Source organism: Numida meleagris, chromosome 5 (assembly GCF_002078875.1).
Source record: "Numida meleagris isolate 19003 breed g44 Domestic line chromosome 5, NumMel1.0, whole genome shotgun sequence".
NCBI classification, from domain to species: domain Eukaryota; kingdom Metazoa; phylum Chordata; class Aves; order Galliformes; family Numididae; genus Numida; species Numida meleagris.
In genome coordinates this window covers 27,321,725-27,340,674 of record NC_034413.1, presented here as the reverse complement: position 1 = coordinate 27,340,674, position 18,950 = coordinate 27,321,725, and the positions used below count along the sequence as shown (strand labels likewise).

Below are 18,950 nucleotides of genomic sequence, written 5' to 3'. Positions count from 1 at the left end.
AAGCTGAATGATTCACTGAAGGTTTGTGAAAAGTTAGAGCTGGAATATGGTAAATAGTTTTTGTGTGAGCATTACATTTTTCTGATTTTTATAAGAAAAATGTATTTTTTTCATGAAGATCTACTGCTTCTGCTAAAATCTTACAACAGGCAAACACTGGTATAGAGATGAAATGCAAATGCAAGGACATATTTTAAAATTAATCATCCATAATTAATTAGTAATCTCTGCTTTCTGGTAAATGACTGATAAATTGCAGAAAATTATCCTTGCTATGAATGATAAAGTCATCTGCAGATTTACAGTATTTTAGAGAAATATTTCACAGATATTAATGTATTGTAATGACCACAGATATGCCAGAATATTGTATTTAACCTTCCACTACATTAAAAAAACATATATAATCTTTGCCTTTAAATTGCACAGTGTTTCAGGAGTCAGCTGAGTAATCTAAAGTATAATAATCTGATAAAAACGGCCTTTGAATATGAAGGAGTTAGGAGAGGGGATGTTTTCTGGTAGCTTTGGTTTTTTAGTGCTCGCTAGAGACTTGGTCTGCCTCAGCTCTTACAGAAAAGCTAATCCTGGTGCCATTCAAGACGCTTCTAAAGAAAGTGAACTGTATACTGCCCAACAGGACATTTGCGTTTCCAAATCATTAATAGCTTTTCTTCTTTAAAAACAAAACCATGAACACAGCTCCTCCCAGTAGCTACAATCATTAGGATAAATCTGTGCAGAGGGTTACTTCTGGAACCAACCACCAGAAGGAGGTGGTTAACACCAGGAGGAACTCATTAACCCAGACTCAGCAGGACACTGACACCAGCTCCTGCCTTCCAGACACCAGTGTCAGCCTCTGCACTCTCCCACCATACCGACATTGCTGCATCTTCAGGGCCCTCCCATACAAACACGCTACTTTGTACTGCACTGTTCAGCTCCCGTATTTAAGAATGACATTCAGGAAAGATAAATATATAATGGGTGAGATAATAAAAAAAGAGAATGAAAAAATATTAAAAAAATAAATGAAGCTTACAAGTCGATTAAAAGTTAATTTTAAAAGTCTGGACCGTTTTGTTAGCCAGATATTTGGCACAGTTTCCTTTGACCAGACAACGTTATTTGCAGACAGCAGCAAAACTTTTAGAAACTGAATCATATCTAGCAACTGAAAAACTGCAGTGGAAAAGTACCCAAAACTGCACTGAGCGTTAAGAGTTTCAAGCATTAAGAAGAAAATTCCAATCCTAAACTTCCAATACTTGACAGAGTTAGGATATCAAAACCCAGCCACGTTTGCCAGACAACTCTTTCAGAGGCAAGTGGTGCTCCCTCAGCATACTCCACAGGAAATCTCAAGGTAGTCACAGGTAAGTGGGACTGAAATAAAACAATCATCTCAAGTTTCAGTTCTTTCCTCCTTGAAACCACCACCTGATTCCTCCACAGCACCAGCTCCTTGGCTTGTCCTACAGTAGTCCGACAGCAAAGTGGCTTCTCCAGCCTCAGGCATTTCTGATATTACATTAATTCTGAGCAGACACCTGATTGCTCCAACCAGTGCCCCAAACCACAGCATGCAGTTCTGAGTCATAGCTAAGTCCCCCACCACAGACAGAGAGGATGACTCTTCTTTGTAGCGTAATTCACTAAGAAGCTTTGCCCATCTCACTTACGAGCAATTTCAGCAGCAGTTGACTTAAAACTTCTATCCAAGGAGCTCTGAAGGGATTGCTCCCAACGCTGGTCTCTGTGAGACTTCGGAAGGAATTTCCACCAATTCGTAGTGGCGGTAGATATTTCCTTGTCCATAATACTATGATCTTCTCTGTAGGTGGTTATTTTCCCACATTATTTTTCTCATTTCCATCTTCTCTACCTTGAACAGAAGCTGTATGACTTGCATTGCTATTCTCTCAACAAAGCGATCTAAAACTATCAGCTTTGGTAAGCTTTAACTACGCTTCTGACATATGCTTGTTCTTTTCACACACTTAATCCATATTAATTGTTTTTTAACAATAATTTTTAACAATTGCTTATTGTTAAAAAACATCAAAAACAAAACATATATTTTTAGGATGCCCATTCTCTTCTATAATTAGATGAGCTGTTCCTTTCCAAATTCTTGAGTTTACTGTTCTGTTCTACCACCTGCTATTTAGTTGCCTTCTCTTTCACTAGCCCATCTGCCTTTGACCCTATGTTCAACATCACCAACCTTTCCAACACAAGAATACCGTCTACACTGTTACCTGAAGTCTCTACCTTGTTCTGCTTTGTAATAGGACTATTTCAGCTGGACTTCCATTAACTATTTCTCCCAAAGGAAATTTAAGATAAACTTGCTTATCCATATCTTTTTTTTATTATTTCCTTATGCACTAAGTTATGTTTTCCCTGCCTATCTTCCTGGAATATGGTTTCAGGCAAAATAATAGGCCTATACAAGATATCAGAGACAACTCAACATTAATATTCTTGAAAAGGAAGGCTCAGGCCTTCATGAATTTCTGCTGCTCGGGTTCCAAACCCCTTCTTGGAGCACACTGCAGTATACTGTTGCTGACTCTGCCGAAAGAGCAAGAAGAACAGCCAGTTCCTGTACATACTGATTTAATGACATTTAAAATAAATGTGATGCCCTATTCATGAGCCCAGTCAACAGAATCAAAACAGGAGATAAAATCCAGTTCCTTCAGAGCAGACATTTTATCTATCATATTGAGGGATTTGGTGCTAGTAAAGCAGTTTTTAGACTCATAAGAACGTATTGCAACTCTTGCCAATGGGCTCAATCTCTATAATTTTTTTCTCAAATCTTCCCCAGGCCTCAGGAAACTGTTGTGTTTCATTGTTAGAGAAGTACAACATTGGATGCAAGCTTCAAGTTTCTCACAATTGCAACACTCAGGTCCAAAATTTGATGCAACATTACTAGCTGAGTCAAACAAAAAGGATTTCTAAAAGTATAATCACTTAAGCATACCTGCAGTAGTAGAAAAAATGTTATTTACATGAAGCTGTGTAAGCATTTTAAGAAGTTATTTATTCACCAAATTATGACTTTACTTTCTCTCTTCACTGTGCCCATAAATCTACAACATAAGTAAATGACTGCTTCAAACATATTGCAGTAATCCCGTATCTTGGATCACTTACAGTGATATTTTTGTTTTATCAATTTTTTTTGCATGTTTGTTTAGTTTTTTTTTTTTTAATTTTTCTTGTTGTTGTTAGTCCCAAAGGAAATAAGTTTGCTTCTAAGTCAGATTATCCCAAAATGGGAGGCTTTGTTTTCTGTCAGGTTTTAGCAGTTCAGTGAGGTTTGTTGGGGTTTTAACTATAGCTAATATTTTCTTTAACCACAAAGAGATTTACTGTATTGCAACTGTCAACATCAGTATATACTATTATAGCTCTGAGGAAGAAACAGAAAATCAGATGGGGATTTGCTAAAAATCAGGCAGGTGTAATTTACCTTGAAGTATTTTACTATATTGTATAGCTATTATTTCTAACTTCTGTTACCAGCACTCACAAATCATTACCAGCTCTTTAAACAAAGGAATTACCTTCTAAAAACAGGAGAGGCATAATATTTTTCCCTGAAGTTATTCACCAATATTTCAAGATGTTTATATACTGTAAATAAAACAGAAATACAGATGAATACCTTGTACATTTGCAACGTAAATAAAAAAGAGATGTATGCCAATTTGAAATACCAAGTGCCAGAAAATCAGTATTAAACTATTTTTCCTGTTAAATTCTGAAATATTGAAGTCTTTGTTTCTTATGAAAAAAGATTTCACACATTTACTTGTGGGTGCAGTGTTCAAGATGCTATAAATAATTCCTACAGCTCCGATCAAGTAATGGAATGTCATTGACTGAAGAAGGGAAAGAGAGAAATCTGAAGCACTGGTTGCAAACAAGTGCCAACTGGGAGTACTCCAGGAACAAGGTACTCAGCAACTCCAATGACCAGAAATGAAGGAAGGCCACAAATCATTGTGAAATAGTGCATAAACAAAGAGCAGAAACTCTTTTTTTTCTTCTTTTTTTCCTTTTACCTTAGAAGAACTAGTCAGACACGTGATATGAGCCCGAGTAAAAGGGAAAAAGAGGAGTCATTGCTTTCCAGTGAGTATACAAAGGTGACTACATAAACAAGGCAGAGATAAATAACAACTCTAACAAAATTCATAACATTTTGGAAGTGGATATCTTCAGCTGCTGTTTGAATTGCAGTGGTTCAGATAATCTTGCCTCAACAATACAGAATTTTAGCATTAATTTTTAATGCAATTAATCTGCTCTCTATTATACATTTTTTATCTTTGCTTTTTACTTGTTTGCATTACTAGGTATATGACATGCAAAGAGCTCTGCTTCCAGCTGGCATGCTGCAGTGATACGCATACATACTGGGCAACTTACTGCAGTAAGCTTACTGGCTTACAGGCAGGACAGACTTGCAAGTAATAATATCATTCTCAAAGACCTATCTAAACAGAAATATTCTGCACTTCACTGAAGCTGCCAAAAAACAAGTCATGCTGAGTTAAAGGTTTTGTAAAGCCAAGAATTCCTTCTCTTTTCAAATCAATAACCACATGCAACTGTTACAGTTTCCGCTTAACTGGTTTACAAAAGTACAAGTGATAACTTGTAGGATGACTGAAGTCTATAAAGCAACTGATGTCACCTACGGTTTTAAAGAAGAATCTCATCAAAATAAACATCCCAAACAAACTATATGAATTCTGCGAAGAATAAAAAAAGAGAGCCTCAGCAACTAGGAAACTTAAGAAACCTAACCTACAAGATGTCTTCCTCCTCTTCAAATATGCTGTATAAAAAATGTACAAAGTCTAAATTTATTCACACAACAAATGTTTCCTGATAGGTCTTCAGGAGGACCCCTGGGTCATCTAGCATATTCCTTCAAACTAGTTCAGGAAAGATGGCTGCACTAAGCTACCCAAGCGTTTCATTTAGCGTGCTCTTGAATGCCCTGAAGGACAATGCCTTGCTGACCTCTTGCCAACCGCTCACTATGTCTAATTGACCTCCCTGGGAGAAAACTTGCCTTGTTTAGCTTCAGGTCATAACTTCCTGCTAGACCACCCATCATCACCTCAAATAATTTCTCCTCCTCCTCCTCTCATGTTTCTTCTCAAATATGTCAGCTATATTCCCTTAGGCAGGCTGTATACACTGCGCTCCTGAGACCTGTCTTCACAGGTCATGCTCTCCTATCCTTTTATCATTCTTGACACCAATCTTTGAACTGTTTTCATGTCACTATATAGTGTAGGGCTCTTAAAGATAAAAGCAATCCTTACAAATGTACTTCTACTTGCAATCAAAAAAATGTATCCATTGGCAAGTGGAAGAGGCAGGCAGAACCTGGCTGCCTCTATAAGCCGGTCCTATGGAGGGGAGCCTTCTCAGCCTCACATCCTGGCCTAGGGGCCAAAGTCAGTAACAGCCGCCTGTCCCCCCTACATCTCTCAATTACTGAATTTTCCTCTTTTCTTTCAATATATTGACTTGCAGGGAGATCGCACAGTCTGGTCTTCAAAAAAAATTCACTTCTGCTGTTACATGCTTACTTGTAGGTGAGCAATGGTCTTGCATGCAAACTGAACAACGGCACCACACCAAGCACACACACAAAGAACTTCAGCAGGTGGAGAAGGAAGTATTTTTCTCAAAATTATTAAGAAAGGACACGTGCTCCATAGATTAGGTTTGATTTAATCCCAAAACATGACCTTTTAAGGCAAAATGGCTAATATTTTATAAACGTATTTAGCTTCTGTTTTCTGAATTGGCCAATTACATACTTATACCATCGAAAAGATTTTTTTTTCCTCTCTTCCTCCCTTCTCTCAGAGTCATAGCAAGCCGGTAGCATAATAAACCACCTTTAAAATCTATGAAAACGTTAGGAATCTCTGCTGCAGTAGGGGTGATACATCACAAGATGTGACACTAAGAATACAAAGGCAGTAAAGTAAAAATGATGCCTAAACAAAAACCAAGAGGGAAAAAAAATCCTAAAATTGAGTTTTTCTGTGCTACAGAAAGTTTTTCATATACGAGATTTCACAGTCCTCTAACTCTTTAGATCTCATCTGAAGTTAGATGGGATCTCTCTTGCCCGCCCAAGAGATGATGAGCAGGACTGAAATATGGATACTTTTAGAGGGAATACTTTTAGAGGGAAAAATGTACCACTTTCAATACCAAACAAGCAAAATAAATCTCGTGCCATGACTGATAGCTATGACTTTTGCTTAGAAAAATTGTTACAATCATTCATGTCAGGGTTCATAACCCAGACAGCCTGAGAAAGTCTCTTATTCTTATTATGCATTCCACAAGTGGGTCTGTATGAAACACTTAAAAAAAAATAAAAATCAAGATTTGTCATTTAGCCAACAGATTTTCATGAAAACTGGCTGAAGTTTTTCGGAGACTTTTCCTCAACTACAAACGATCAACTATGCAACTAATCTTAATAAGGAATCTCTGGTACCTACAAGAACTTACATTTCCAGAATTGTACATGGGATCACAGAGTGGCTGAGGCTGGCAGGGCCCTCTGGTCCATCAGGCCCAACCCCGGCTCCAGCAAGGACAGCCAGAGAAGGGGCCCAGTGCCACGTCCAGGTGGCTGCTGAAGGTCTCTAAGGAGGAGACGCCACAGCCTATTTTTAATTTGAGCTAAACAAACAAAAAAACCGTTAAAATAAATCAAAATTTTAAAAATCAAGTCTTGGATTTTTTTTCTTAAATTGCTATTTATCTCTTAGAGATTTGTTTTTTTCCCCCAAATATTAAAAGAAAAAATGTTTCAAATTCTCAAACAACTTCCAAGCTGTATTATTGCTAGTGATCTAGCTTCAGTCATTGTCTTATAGTATGAAATGTTTACTAACTGTGGAAATATGTAAATCAAAAGGAATTTTCCTTCTACTCTTCTGTCTTGTGAACAATGCATTTCCGTAAATTATATGAAAAATGTATTTTAATTAAGCAGAAAGTTATTATTCCAGACCATCTGAACTTGTGCTGCAGATGATCAGCTGCAATTATGGCCTATATCCAGTCTCCAGTAGGGAGGGATTCTTCCCTACCTCACACATCTTGCATCTTGAGTCTTTTGAGAAATCCTTTCAACGATTTACATTTTCTTATAAAAGAAGCTTTTTTGAATCAATCAAGATTCAATACAGGAAGATTGCCAAATAAATTACTTTTCATTTCTGCCTACAGTTAAACTCCTGCAGGGATCTGGAAATATATCAAGATCATTAGCCTTAATACCTATAATAGACACTGCTTTAAGGTGAAGTGAGTAGTAAAACAGTTTAATACATTAGCCCCTACGCTCTGGAGACCTGCAGGGTCCTGGCCAGGCTCGCACGTAACTCTTGATAACATTTGAAGGAGTCTGGGACACTGAAAGGCAACAGACCTTCTAGCCAGCGCAGGTCATAAAACACACATGACAATTTCTGTTCAGTACCCGGTTTGGACACTTTGTTAGGACCCAAACAATATCACCTATTTTTGCTAGAGGTCTACTATGAAGCAAATAACACTACTGACTGAGCCGTATAAGCTAACTCTACTTCTACGGCATGAACTCCCTCGATCCTCAACTGAAAATCCTTCTGCATGCACAAACACAAGTGAAGTCTGTCCCTGTGCTTAGTCCTGCTCAAGCTACTCCTTTGCCTTGTTTATATATGATAAAATTAACTCCATTAGTTTTAAAAATTACCATTGAACATAAATGTGGAGGATTTACTTATGTTGATATCTTAAAAAAAAAAAAGCCCTAATGTGCTAATTTAACTTGACTTTAAATAAAATTGTCATTATTTTTTAATTTAGCAGGCTATGATGTGGCAAAACTGATAATTAGAAATAGGTCACATCCTTATTTTAATTTCTTGGTTCAGCCTTATCCCTGGTTGGTTAAAAAAAACCAAAAAAAAATAAATGCCCAATTATTCACTAATGAACATACGTGAAAGTTAGACTGAGGATCCAACTTATATTCTCAAATCTGACATATAAAAAGCTCTGCAAAATAATTATTTAATATTTTAAAAGCTGGATAAAACTAATTAACGCCAAAAATTAGCCCTTAGCACAACATTAATTATGAGTTTGCCCAACAGCCGCATACCTGTCCTAATGAGCATTAATGACTCCAAGAAATTATCAAGAAAAAGGCAAACACACAATTCCTACTTTGCACTTGATAAAACACTGTGATTCAGCTGACAAACAGCAGCACACTTTTGCAACAGGTTTGGAGATTTCCAAAGATGATATTCCCAGACATGTTATGTTTCATTTCTAATATACCATACTAGATTTTCCAGTCGCTTGTAGACAGTGGTTGAAATTCAGGTCAAGACTATCACTATGGAAGACAACCAAAAAAAAAGAATAATTTCCCCACTGAACTGTGTTTTATACTGAAAGTACCCATCTGGCCACCACCACCCCATCTGCATTTACTGCAAAGTTTGCATTAAATGAAGTACATTATATTTTTATATTATGAAACTGATCAGACAAAGAACATTTGATGCTTACCAACCACCACTGTCAAAATCTACAACAATCTACAATTCCAAAAACCTGGCCAGGTATCACATAAGTCATCATATTTTTATCAACATTTCAGGAATGTATAACTGTTCACTGACCTCATTAATAAAAGTCTGGGCTCCCCGTGGGCTCAGAAGTAAGATAGCCCTCCGTAATGTGTCCCGATAGCGGTTCAGCTCTTCTGTTTTCATTGTAGTGAAAAGGTTGGCGAAGACTCTGCTGATGTTCCTGTCCACTTTTTGTAATGACACATCAAGTCCCAGTCTGGAGGCTTGATCGAGAAATCCCTGCAGTCCACGTATATCTGTAACATAGGAGAAAAAAAAAAAAAAAAAAAAGAAAAGACCACTGCATCAACCTTTGCCAATTAGGCAAGCATCACTAATTAGGTGGAAAAATACTCCTTTTTTTCCTGCAGTGCTGTCAGAAGAGCATTCCACACAGCCTCAGAGGTCTGGGGCAGCAGTTGCCCACAGTTCCCTTTCACAGATAGATAATGGCAGTGGGGAAAACCCATCAATTCCCGTCCCTGGAGGTCTCTGAAGGACTCTTTGAAAGAGCAGAACACGTGGCTGCCATGGCTGTGGATACGTCCTTCAGCAGCTCAAGGCCACAGGGCTGAACCCTGCACAGAGACAGTCCCACCCCAAGCAAATCACAGCTCAAATGCAGAAAGCCAACAGGAGATGGAGGAGGAGGAGGGGGATAAAAAACTGACCCCTAAGCCTCCCTCCTTCTACTACAACCTGTCTCATATAAGATCCATACATGCTTTTCTCTCAAAAAAAATTAAGATGTTCAGTGTATACACAGCCCTCCTTTTGACATCCTCACTTTTTTTTCTTCCCCTTCTACAAACTTATGAAACAGTACACAAAGCTCCGAACTATTAGGATATATTAAACTGTAAAAATACAGCATTTCCAAAGGGGAAATTATGTAAACCCTTCAAAATCTGTTCATTTGAGCTCTGTGCTTCAACTTCAAGCTGACTGAACAAAATAAGTTTTGCTAACCCAATTTGTTAGGACATTAACATGGGAGAACACACATTTCATTATACTTTCATGCTGAAAACTGCTGGTTCAAACTGTACTCTGTCTTCATGACTATCAGCATTTTTCAATAATAAATGTCTGAGTTTTTATTTTGTAGTGATATTTCAAGCAAGGTAAAGGTCAAAGCTTATACTGAACCAGGTTGCTCTCAATATTAATAGTGACCTGACAGCAGCTGTATCATGTCATAAGGAGCCCTTAATTTTATTTCAAATATGTATAACTCATCTTGATAAGAAAGTGTTCTTAGCTCTCCTCATATTCACTTCTCACACTTTTATTATGGAAGTTCCTGAGTGAGACTGAACGGTGTAAGTTAGAATAACTATCCAAACAGGTAAGCTTTTTAAAGTAAAAAGATCAAAACTTTTGGACAGTTTCATGGAAGGCAGTATTGCTGCTTTGTTAAATTGCAGGGGTTGCCGAGAGTTGCTCTAACAATTTCTTATCTCAAATACATGAGGAAACTCAAAATATGCTGACTGATGAGACCCACAGAACCTTGGAATCACAAATGCAGCCATGGCTGTTGTAGCCAAGGGACGCATACCTCATATGAATAGGCTCTTAGATCACTGCTGATCTTGGTGTTACGTGACCATAAAATTACATATATGAAATTCTTGTTTCTTTCCCCACAAGAGAAGCATTGTATGAGACATAACAAAAGTAACATCTTGCCAATTGAACTTCTTAAGTGCAATGTATCATGGTCAATTAAGATAAATAGTAAATACTAGATCCAAAAGTAAAACACTGGAAGTCACCTATAATATATTCACGCTTCTATGTACATGGAAATGGTTGTTAATGTGATTACCTCAGATTCATAAAAGAGTCACAACTACAGAGAAACTTCAGAAGAGAACAGAAATGAAGCTAGTGATGTGACAACCACAACAGACTGAACTTGGGCAGAGTTGCTAAGATGATGTCTCCAGCCAAGCCCATGCTCAGGACAGGTGCCCTCATGGGGTTCAGCTGGTGACACAGGCAAGCCTACAGCAGCTCTGTCACACGCAGGTTATCTGCTAGGCATGCTTAGTATCCAAAATCCTGAGTCACAGAAGAGAACAGGGCGTTGGAGTATGCCAGATAATCCTATAACTGCTAAATACTGCAGGTTGCTAAAATAATGACAGTGACAAACAACTGTTGTCTACAGGTTAAAGTATCTTATTAAAGTTGTCAAGCTAAGCTTGGATTTTACTAATTTAAATTCAATAAACTTGTGTTCACTGCTATACATATGCTCACTTTATGGATCTATGATGCTAGAAAAAAATTAATGCTGTTTATGCAGAATGACTGCAATGCTTGACAAACAGTAAGAAAATATGTTTACAAAATACATAGTTTACTAACAACCTGACATCTCATCTCCTTAAGCATCTGAAGTCATCATTGCACAAGGAAGGCTGCTTACCAAAAACTAATATCACACTAGGTTTTTCTGCCTTGTGTTTTCATCTGACCCTCCGAATCACTGGTTAGAAAAATTGCTGTAGACCACTATAAAATACTTGATGCATATGGTAAGACAATTTGGACTTGGAAGAGCATTTTGTATTTCCTCACAGCATTTTGTATTCCCTGACAATTTTTTCCCCAAAGGAAAAGAGCTTATTTCCCAATTTGAAAAAAAAAAAAAAAAAGGAAAGGACTCATATTCCATACCTTGACAACAAAGCAAACTTTGAGATAGAAGAAACTGTCCAAGCTCAAGTGTACAAACACAATCTGTCAGTTCTTCACAGATATAAATGAACATGAATTTATTCAGTGTTGGCAATTAGAAAGAATTGCATGACTGTATCCTCCTCAATACTGACACGCCTGTTCCTACATAACATTGGGGAGGAGGAGAAGGCTTGGTGGGAACTCAGAAGTGGAAATGGGAATTGAAGAGCAGTTTGCAGAGGTGAGTAATCAATTTAGCTGCCTGACGAATGGGACCTTTCTTCTCAAATAATTATTTGCAATTGTTACCAAGAGGGCAATCAATTCTTAAAACGTATGAGTACAGAAACACAAACACATGCACATATGCAGGAGCATCTGCTTATAAATCATAATGAATTAAGCTCAGCTTTATTTTGTCTGACATATTGCATAAGAAAATAACTTGATCTCCATTTTTTTCTACATTTAGTAGACCACAAATCCATGCAGTGTAAAATAAAACCACATCTTTGTTCCATTGCAGTTCAAACAAACATTAACAGAAATTCAATTACGAATTTCTTTCTATAAATGCATTAGTTAAAATGTATGTGCTTTGTCTCCTGTAGTCTTAACACTGATTCTTTACTTTTTATTAATGTTCAGATTGTAACATTAGAATTATCCTGAACTACTACTAATAATTCCTCATGCCTAATCATTTCATACTTCATAGGAAAAGTATGGCAATCTAAACTCAATAACTGTTAAACACTTCTACTTAGACTGTCTGATGAAGAAAACAGCAGTACGCTGTATCTACACAACCTACTCCCATCTCTGCCTTCAGCAGTTACTTTAGCTCAGGGTGTAGCCTATACTCAACCATAAAAATCACACTGTGTGATTTTAATTATCTAACTGCCCATGTACATCCAGTTCATGCACATTTAACACGCCAAGCAGCATTTCAGAGACAACATCTGAAATTCTTTCTTTAGCAAACATCAACTTCTTGGCAGTGATGCAACACCTCTGCTCAAAAAGGAAAATGACACTACACACAAAAAGATGAACATTTCTCATAAAATTTATCTGTAAAACCCTATAATAATTGGATATGTATGAAATACTCTAGTCTCAAATACAGTCACGTGAAATTAGCAGGTTGAAACTGGAAATAACTCATTAGAGTTATGTCCTTCCAGTTGCGTCTGGCTTGGGAGAGAACTGCTGTAGCTGAGAGCCCTTTTCTTAATTCTGACATATACACTAAGCATTCAGATTTGACAACAGGAGATCAAGAAGAATTTTTTCACTGTGACTGCAAAACAAAGGCAAGCTATAAAAAAAAGGGATTTATTGGACTACAAGACACAATCATTTACTGCTTGAGATTATGTTGATCACTGCACTGTTTACTGGAAGACATCTAAAAGTGTAGTACCATATGTGGCGTTAGCTTCCTCTAGGTAAAGCTTCTTGTCATTTACGAAGCAATCCATTTTTATTATATTACCTGCAATCTTGATTACAGAAAAAAAAAAGTTTATAGAGACTATGATAACATTTGCTGTCATGAAATTGTAGTATCCAATTCTTGGCCTTGACACAAACAGCTTAAAGCTAACATTTCCGTGTGAAACAGCTGTACAATTGGGCACAACTGGCCTCTGAGGATAGCTCATTGCAGACAGGAATTTCCAGGAGGTAGAGAGCAGTATATTGTATTTTCAACATCAGTTTCTAACCCCGCAGTTGGCATGAACAGAAGCAGCACAAGACCAGGAAAGATTTCACCTTGGACATAAAAAAGCTGGAAGTAAACAAGCCGGAGTTGAAGGCTAGGCCAGAGAAGCTCCAAGAAATAATTTCACACTATTTCACTCTTATCCATCAGCAAGTAAATTTTAGGAGCACTGAAGCATCATCACCAAGCTCTATTTTCAAATAACGCACACCAATCTTTTCACTTGTACATTTGTAAAAGAGAAAAGTAAATAAGTGTGAAAAACAATGAGATCAGGCAAAAAAAGGCTGAGCTTTTGAGTTCTCATTTGCTTGAATGTAGGCCCTATAGTTGACACTTTTTCTTCAGCATTATATTTATTTCAGCATAATTCTGGTGATATTTTTAAGCAGTGACAAGTGTGTCAAGGAGAGTTGGATGGTTTCGTTATTTTAGCACTTATACAATTCTAAAAATATATTCAATTTTTCCAGCATTTTAGAAACAATATCAAGGCATTTTTTCCTTTTGCTTAAGCTGCAAGAGAAAACATGAAAAAAATTTTCCTTTTCTTAACGGATATTTCTTACTTTTAACAGAAGGATATATTCTGCTTTATTGTAGGCTTGTCTCTTTTGACTAAAAATTGTGCATAATATTTCACATTTGTAATTTAGTTTCATTAGGCAGAATAAAGTACACACTGTAGGATTCACTGATTTGGAAGATAACGTACAAGCACCCTGAAACAGGTCTCCTAAACCACTTCATTTTCATGGGTTTCCTTTAATTTTGCAGCAGCTGTTGTCCCTCTTTTCACAATTGCAAACTGTTTACATAAGAAATAAGGAATAATAAGACCGATAAAAGAAACAGACACATCCTAGAGATCTGACCTCTGCTGCACTGTATGCTTTCTGAATGATTTTGAATATCATCTTTGGGTTCTTGCTAGAGATAACCTGCCTGAAAGATTTGACTATACGCTAGTATTTTAGAAAACTGAAAGTAGACATACATCAGAAGTGGCTCCTCTTCTTATGTTAATAAGTAACAAAGTTCACTTCCTTCAAACAATAGGGAATAGAATACTACTTATGTTTCCAGATGGGAATTATTTTATACATGCCATCTAAAGAATTCAACTTATAGCAAGCACTGAAATTTTCAACCTAAGAGACTCACAATGCAATACTGTGTGAGTGTTTAGACCAGAAAAAACAAAGTCCATTACAATATATGTTATGACTACAAGATATGACTAAATTAATAATAGAATGTACGTTCTCATTAGAACCTACTGGAAATGTGAAACAACATTGGTAAGGCTGATTTTCTATTTCTAAAAAAAACTGTTTTCCCCCTCTGTTCTTACAGTCTCTTCACTGTGCACGTAACATCTCTCTCCACCTACCGTATGTCTGTCTGTATACTTCAACAGTCATACAAGTACAGTAAATCCATGAAGCCATAGCTCTACTTCAATAAAATACCATTCTATTATTATTATTTTTAATTATTCAGCTTACATAAGAACAGCTATACCAGATGAGACCAAATGAGAAGTTCGGTCTTGCTCTATAACCTGTTTTGGATAAACAGTGGAAAACAGGAGCAATCACACAACGATACTTCCATCTAACATTCTCCCAGCAGTTCCCTACATTGGCAGTGCAGGGAATACATCAGGCAGATGTAGTTCTTGTGTATTTCTATGCACTCCACAATTGTATTTCTGCAGCATAACCCTCAGTGGCTTTGTCCTCTGCAGACTAGCAGTTTCTCCTTTAGTCCATGTAAACTATGAACATCCAGATTAGTGCATCTTTAGCAGTTTTAATCTGGGAATTTCCAGGACTTTCTCCCCACCTATTTTTTTTTTTTCCACCTTACTTTCCTAGGTAGTTCTACTAGTATTGATAAAATAAAAACTACATGCCAGTGCTGGCTCTCCCACAACAACCAGGCATTATGCAATGCCCTTCAGACCTAGAAGCTGCATCACCTTTTCTCAAAAAAGCTAGTGGGGAAAAAAAAAAAAAGAAATTCTGAGATTTCTGGAAAGAATAAAGCAGACTAGCAAGTGTAAGCTTTGAAAAATACAGGGAGCATTGATTTGCCATTTAAATCTAGATCACAGCCTGACATTTGACCACTTCTCAGGTGAAACTTGAAAATCTCACCGTGTGTTTTGATATGAATGCAAAAGTCTAACTAGAACTCATTGCGATATCAAAGGCTAAGTTTGTATAATGGCTATAGAATTATTTTTATTGAGCAGTTAAACTACATGCATAGATCCTTTTATTACATTTTTAAATAATGAAAAGGACTACAAATAGAGACTAAAGAGGTATTGGTGATTTTCACTCCTGAATGGATGAGGAAGGGACAGAAGAAATCAGAAAGCCAGATCTGTTGCACATACAAGCAAATGTTTTCAGATTTGACTTGCAACAGGAGACAGATGTGACTATTAATAATGTTAAAAGTTACTCTACACAACTGATGCTTCATACCTGAAAGTGAGGATCCAGTCTGAAGGTAACTGAAGCTTCTCAGGAGGCCCCAGAGCATAAAAGCTTTTTAAAGGCTACAACAATCCTTTCACATTTAGCATGAAAGCTCAACTACAGGTCTCTCCTGCTGGATTTTAACACTTAGCATTCAAAAGCACAAGGGAAACCACCTCAGGAAATTCATTACTGTTGGAAAAAAAGTGGACATGTGCTACAATTGCTGTAAAAAGGAAGGTCACTGGAGAACTGGCATTTCTATTCAAATCATTCATCTAGTTCTTCCAAGTGCAATAATTACCAGCTGTTTGTCCAGTGGTGAATCACATAAGTGAGCCATAATAGCTCCTCATCTCATTACTGCTGCTAATACATAAAAATACTTTTGAAAACAATATGTAGTGTTAGTGCTGTAACTTCTTTCAAGAGATAAAAATAGAGTTATTGACAGACATCATGATTTTGCAGACGTTCATCCTAAGTTTAAACAAAAGACTGGTTCATACCATTTAAATTATCTTAAAGTAATGAAGGTAAACTACTGAGCCTAATAGTTGCTCTGAGTATAAATAATTCTAAGCCTCCATCCAGCAGGACATTAGGAAAATGTGCTTGTATTTTTCTTCTTTTGGAGAGTTGAGATGGATCTTCTTAAGGCGATATGATTTTACATGAAGATCTGAATGAAAATCTAACGCTAGGTTTGTGGGACTGCAAGCCTGCTTACTTTAGTGCGCTGTTAGTGTTGTTATTATTGTATTTTAAACTTGGTTATCATACTTTGACATGTGACGTACATCCTTCAAAAATAAGCCCAGTTACCCTAAATTAGATAAACAAATGCAAACAAGTGAATCCTCAAGTAATTTGAATGGATAGAGGAAATGTCCTAAAGGCAAAAGGCATCTCTTCACCTTGAGAGAAAACCTGAAGTCACCTGAGAATTTGAGAGAGATTCATTCTTTATAGCTATGTGAAGACAAGTGCACAAAGCCAAATGTCCAGCAATGAGAAGGAAGAATCACTCCATTTGTTTTTAATGGAATGCAGAGTAACTGTCCCTCTTGTTTAAATCAACTTTAAAAACGACACGTTCCAATCTCAAGAGAGATTGCAATAAAATTCCTGCAGATAAAGAAATTAAATACCCCCTTGAGGAAAGGCTACTGGCAGGAAGACCTTATTCTTTTATATGCGCAACTGTAATTATTGCTTGTATTTATATAACACCTTTCAGCTAAGGAGCTCAATGTACTTTATAAACACCTGCACTGTATAATAAAGTATACACTATAAATACATGTTACAGAAGCTAGTTGCTGTTATACCTACTTAACTACATGTCAGCAAATCATAATTCAACTCTGAGGAACCATTCTCCCACTGCAATGTTTCTGTAGGCCTAAGCAAAAGTCAGGAGTCCTGGACACACAAGTGGCAGGTTCTCAGAGCTGCAAGCTCTCGTGTTGATGGGACCATCTGGGGGTTGAGTTCTCCTCACTGATGAGCTGTGAGTTCTCTTTAAGGTTACTGCTTCTGAGTATCAGATTTGGACAACCACATCCTTACTGATGTGCATTTCATAATATCTCCAGTCTTTTACGCTAAGAAGTCTAAATGATGCATTGGTGGTTGAAAAAGTTCCACTCCATTCCTTTGCTTTTCAGAGCATCCAACACAATTTCAGTGTGGTGGCACTGAATTCCATCCTGAGCCAATCCCAAACTATGTGGCCAGTATTTGGTGACTGGCTGAAAAGTCAAGGACAACGGTAAGCATATTTTTAGCTCAGAACCCAGGAAGAAAAACCCTGAAGCCACTCTTTGTCACTCAAACATTGTTCCTCAGGCTGTAATTAGGAGAGCGGCATCTGAAATCTGGAAGTTTCTTTTCCTTGGCTAGTCATTTGCCTCACAAAGTGTATTTTTCTACAGACGTTGAATGCAGAAGATTAGAAAAATATTGTATTGTTCTTTTCTTTCCTTTACATTTCGAAGCTCATTTTTGCAATACTGCCTCCCCTCTAACAGACTTCTGTTTCCCAGTACGGTCTGTTAAAAATGAGATAAGATGGATCCCTACTGAGATAACAAATCTCTTGTGGTGGCGTGAGGGAGCTGAAAACAAAAACTAAGTTCATGTCACATATAATGACCATCAATTAGTCTGTCTCATAGTAAGAAATTAAGAAAAAGTCAATTGCTAATTATTCATTTGCATTATGACAACCACTTTTAGTATGATGGCAAACACAAGTATTCTATTTTCTAGCAACATGATTGATCTCAGAGGGGGAAAAAAAACATTCTGGAAAATAAAAACATGAATTTGCTTATACTTCCTCATCAGCTAAAATATCCCCAGGCATCCCTCTTTTAGCTCCACACATTTGGAAAATAACAGGTAATGATTACTGAAAAGACAACTTGTAACACCGAGGTGGTACACTGTACCAACATTAGTGCCAAAAGATTCTCCACTTTTGTTTACAATATAAGGAGTAGCACGTTTTAACAGACTGAAAAATGAGATGTTTTAGGCCTTAGTCCTACAAACACTCAGGCACTTATTCATTTTTGTGTGAGGAATCTCTGCACCAAGTCCCCTCCCATGTATGAAATCTCTCAGCGTATGTTCACACAGATACTGCACGCTGTGATTTATTCCTGTGGTAATGATTAAGATAAACAATTCAGTTCTGTAGAGTGCACTCCTATCTTTCAGGATGTGAAGCCTTTTTGTTTTTTCTTTAAGTAGTAATAAAAAAAGAAACAAGCAAAATCTTCACACATTTTTAACCAGCCCTCCTCTCCAAACTACAGGTGGGTATTTATCAGCTTGTGGCTATGTTGCAGTACGCAGCTTTTCTGAAAGCACAGCAAACTTGCTCTTGAAAAGCATGCTTTCCTTTGGTTTCATATGTGCCCAGACAAGAGTTATTTCCCAGATTTTACCAAGAAACTTAGTTACAAAATTAAAAGCCATCTTGCAAACACAGCTTTTTACTTCTCTTTACTACACTTGTATAGAGCAGTAGAAAAGAGAAATATTTACAAGCTTGGAAAAATACTGTCCCCTCATTGAGGGTTCTCTCTCAATTTACTTCAGTGACACTAGGTTTTTTATTTGCATACTTATAGTCTACAGCATATCCCGTGCACATATACATATATATATATATGAGAAAATTAATTGAGAGCTATATGCCTCAGTAAGTTTAAATCGAGATTCAACTGTGGGAATCATCAAGATAAAGTTTAAGTGCAACTCCCTCAAAATCTGACAAGCTTGTATCTCCTGATTACAACTATTAATAATGAAGGCCAGTTTGGA

At 37.0% G+C, this 18,950-nt stretch overlaps 1 protein-coding gene across 5 annotated transcripts in view; it reads right to left on the bottom strand.

Moving 5' to 3' along the window:
• GRID1 (glutamate ionotropic receptor delta type subunit 1) overlaps positions 1-18,950 on the bottom strand; it is a 567,614-nt gene that overhangs the window by 253,555 nt on the left and 295,109 nt on the right. For all 5 annotated transcript variants that reach the window (XM_021400715.1, XM_021400716.1, XM_021400718.1 and 2 more), the window contains exon 4: positions 8,751-8,956. In XM_021400715.1, the coding sequence (XP_021256390.1) occupies positions 8,751-8,956 (206 nt within the window). The remainder of the gene's footprint in view (positions 1-8,750; positions 8,957-18,950) is intronic.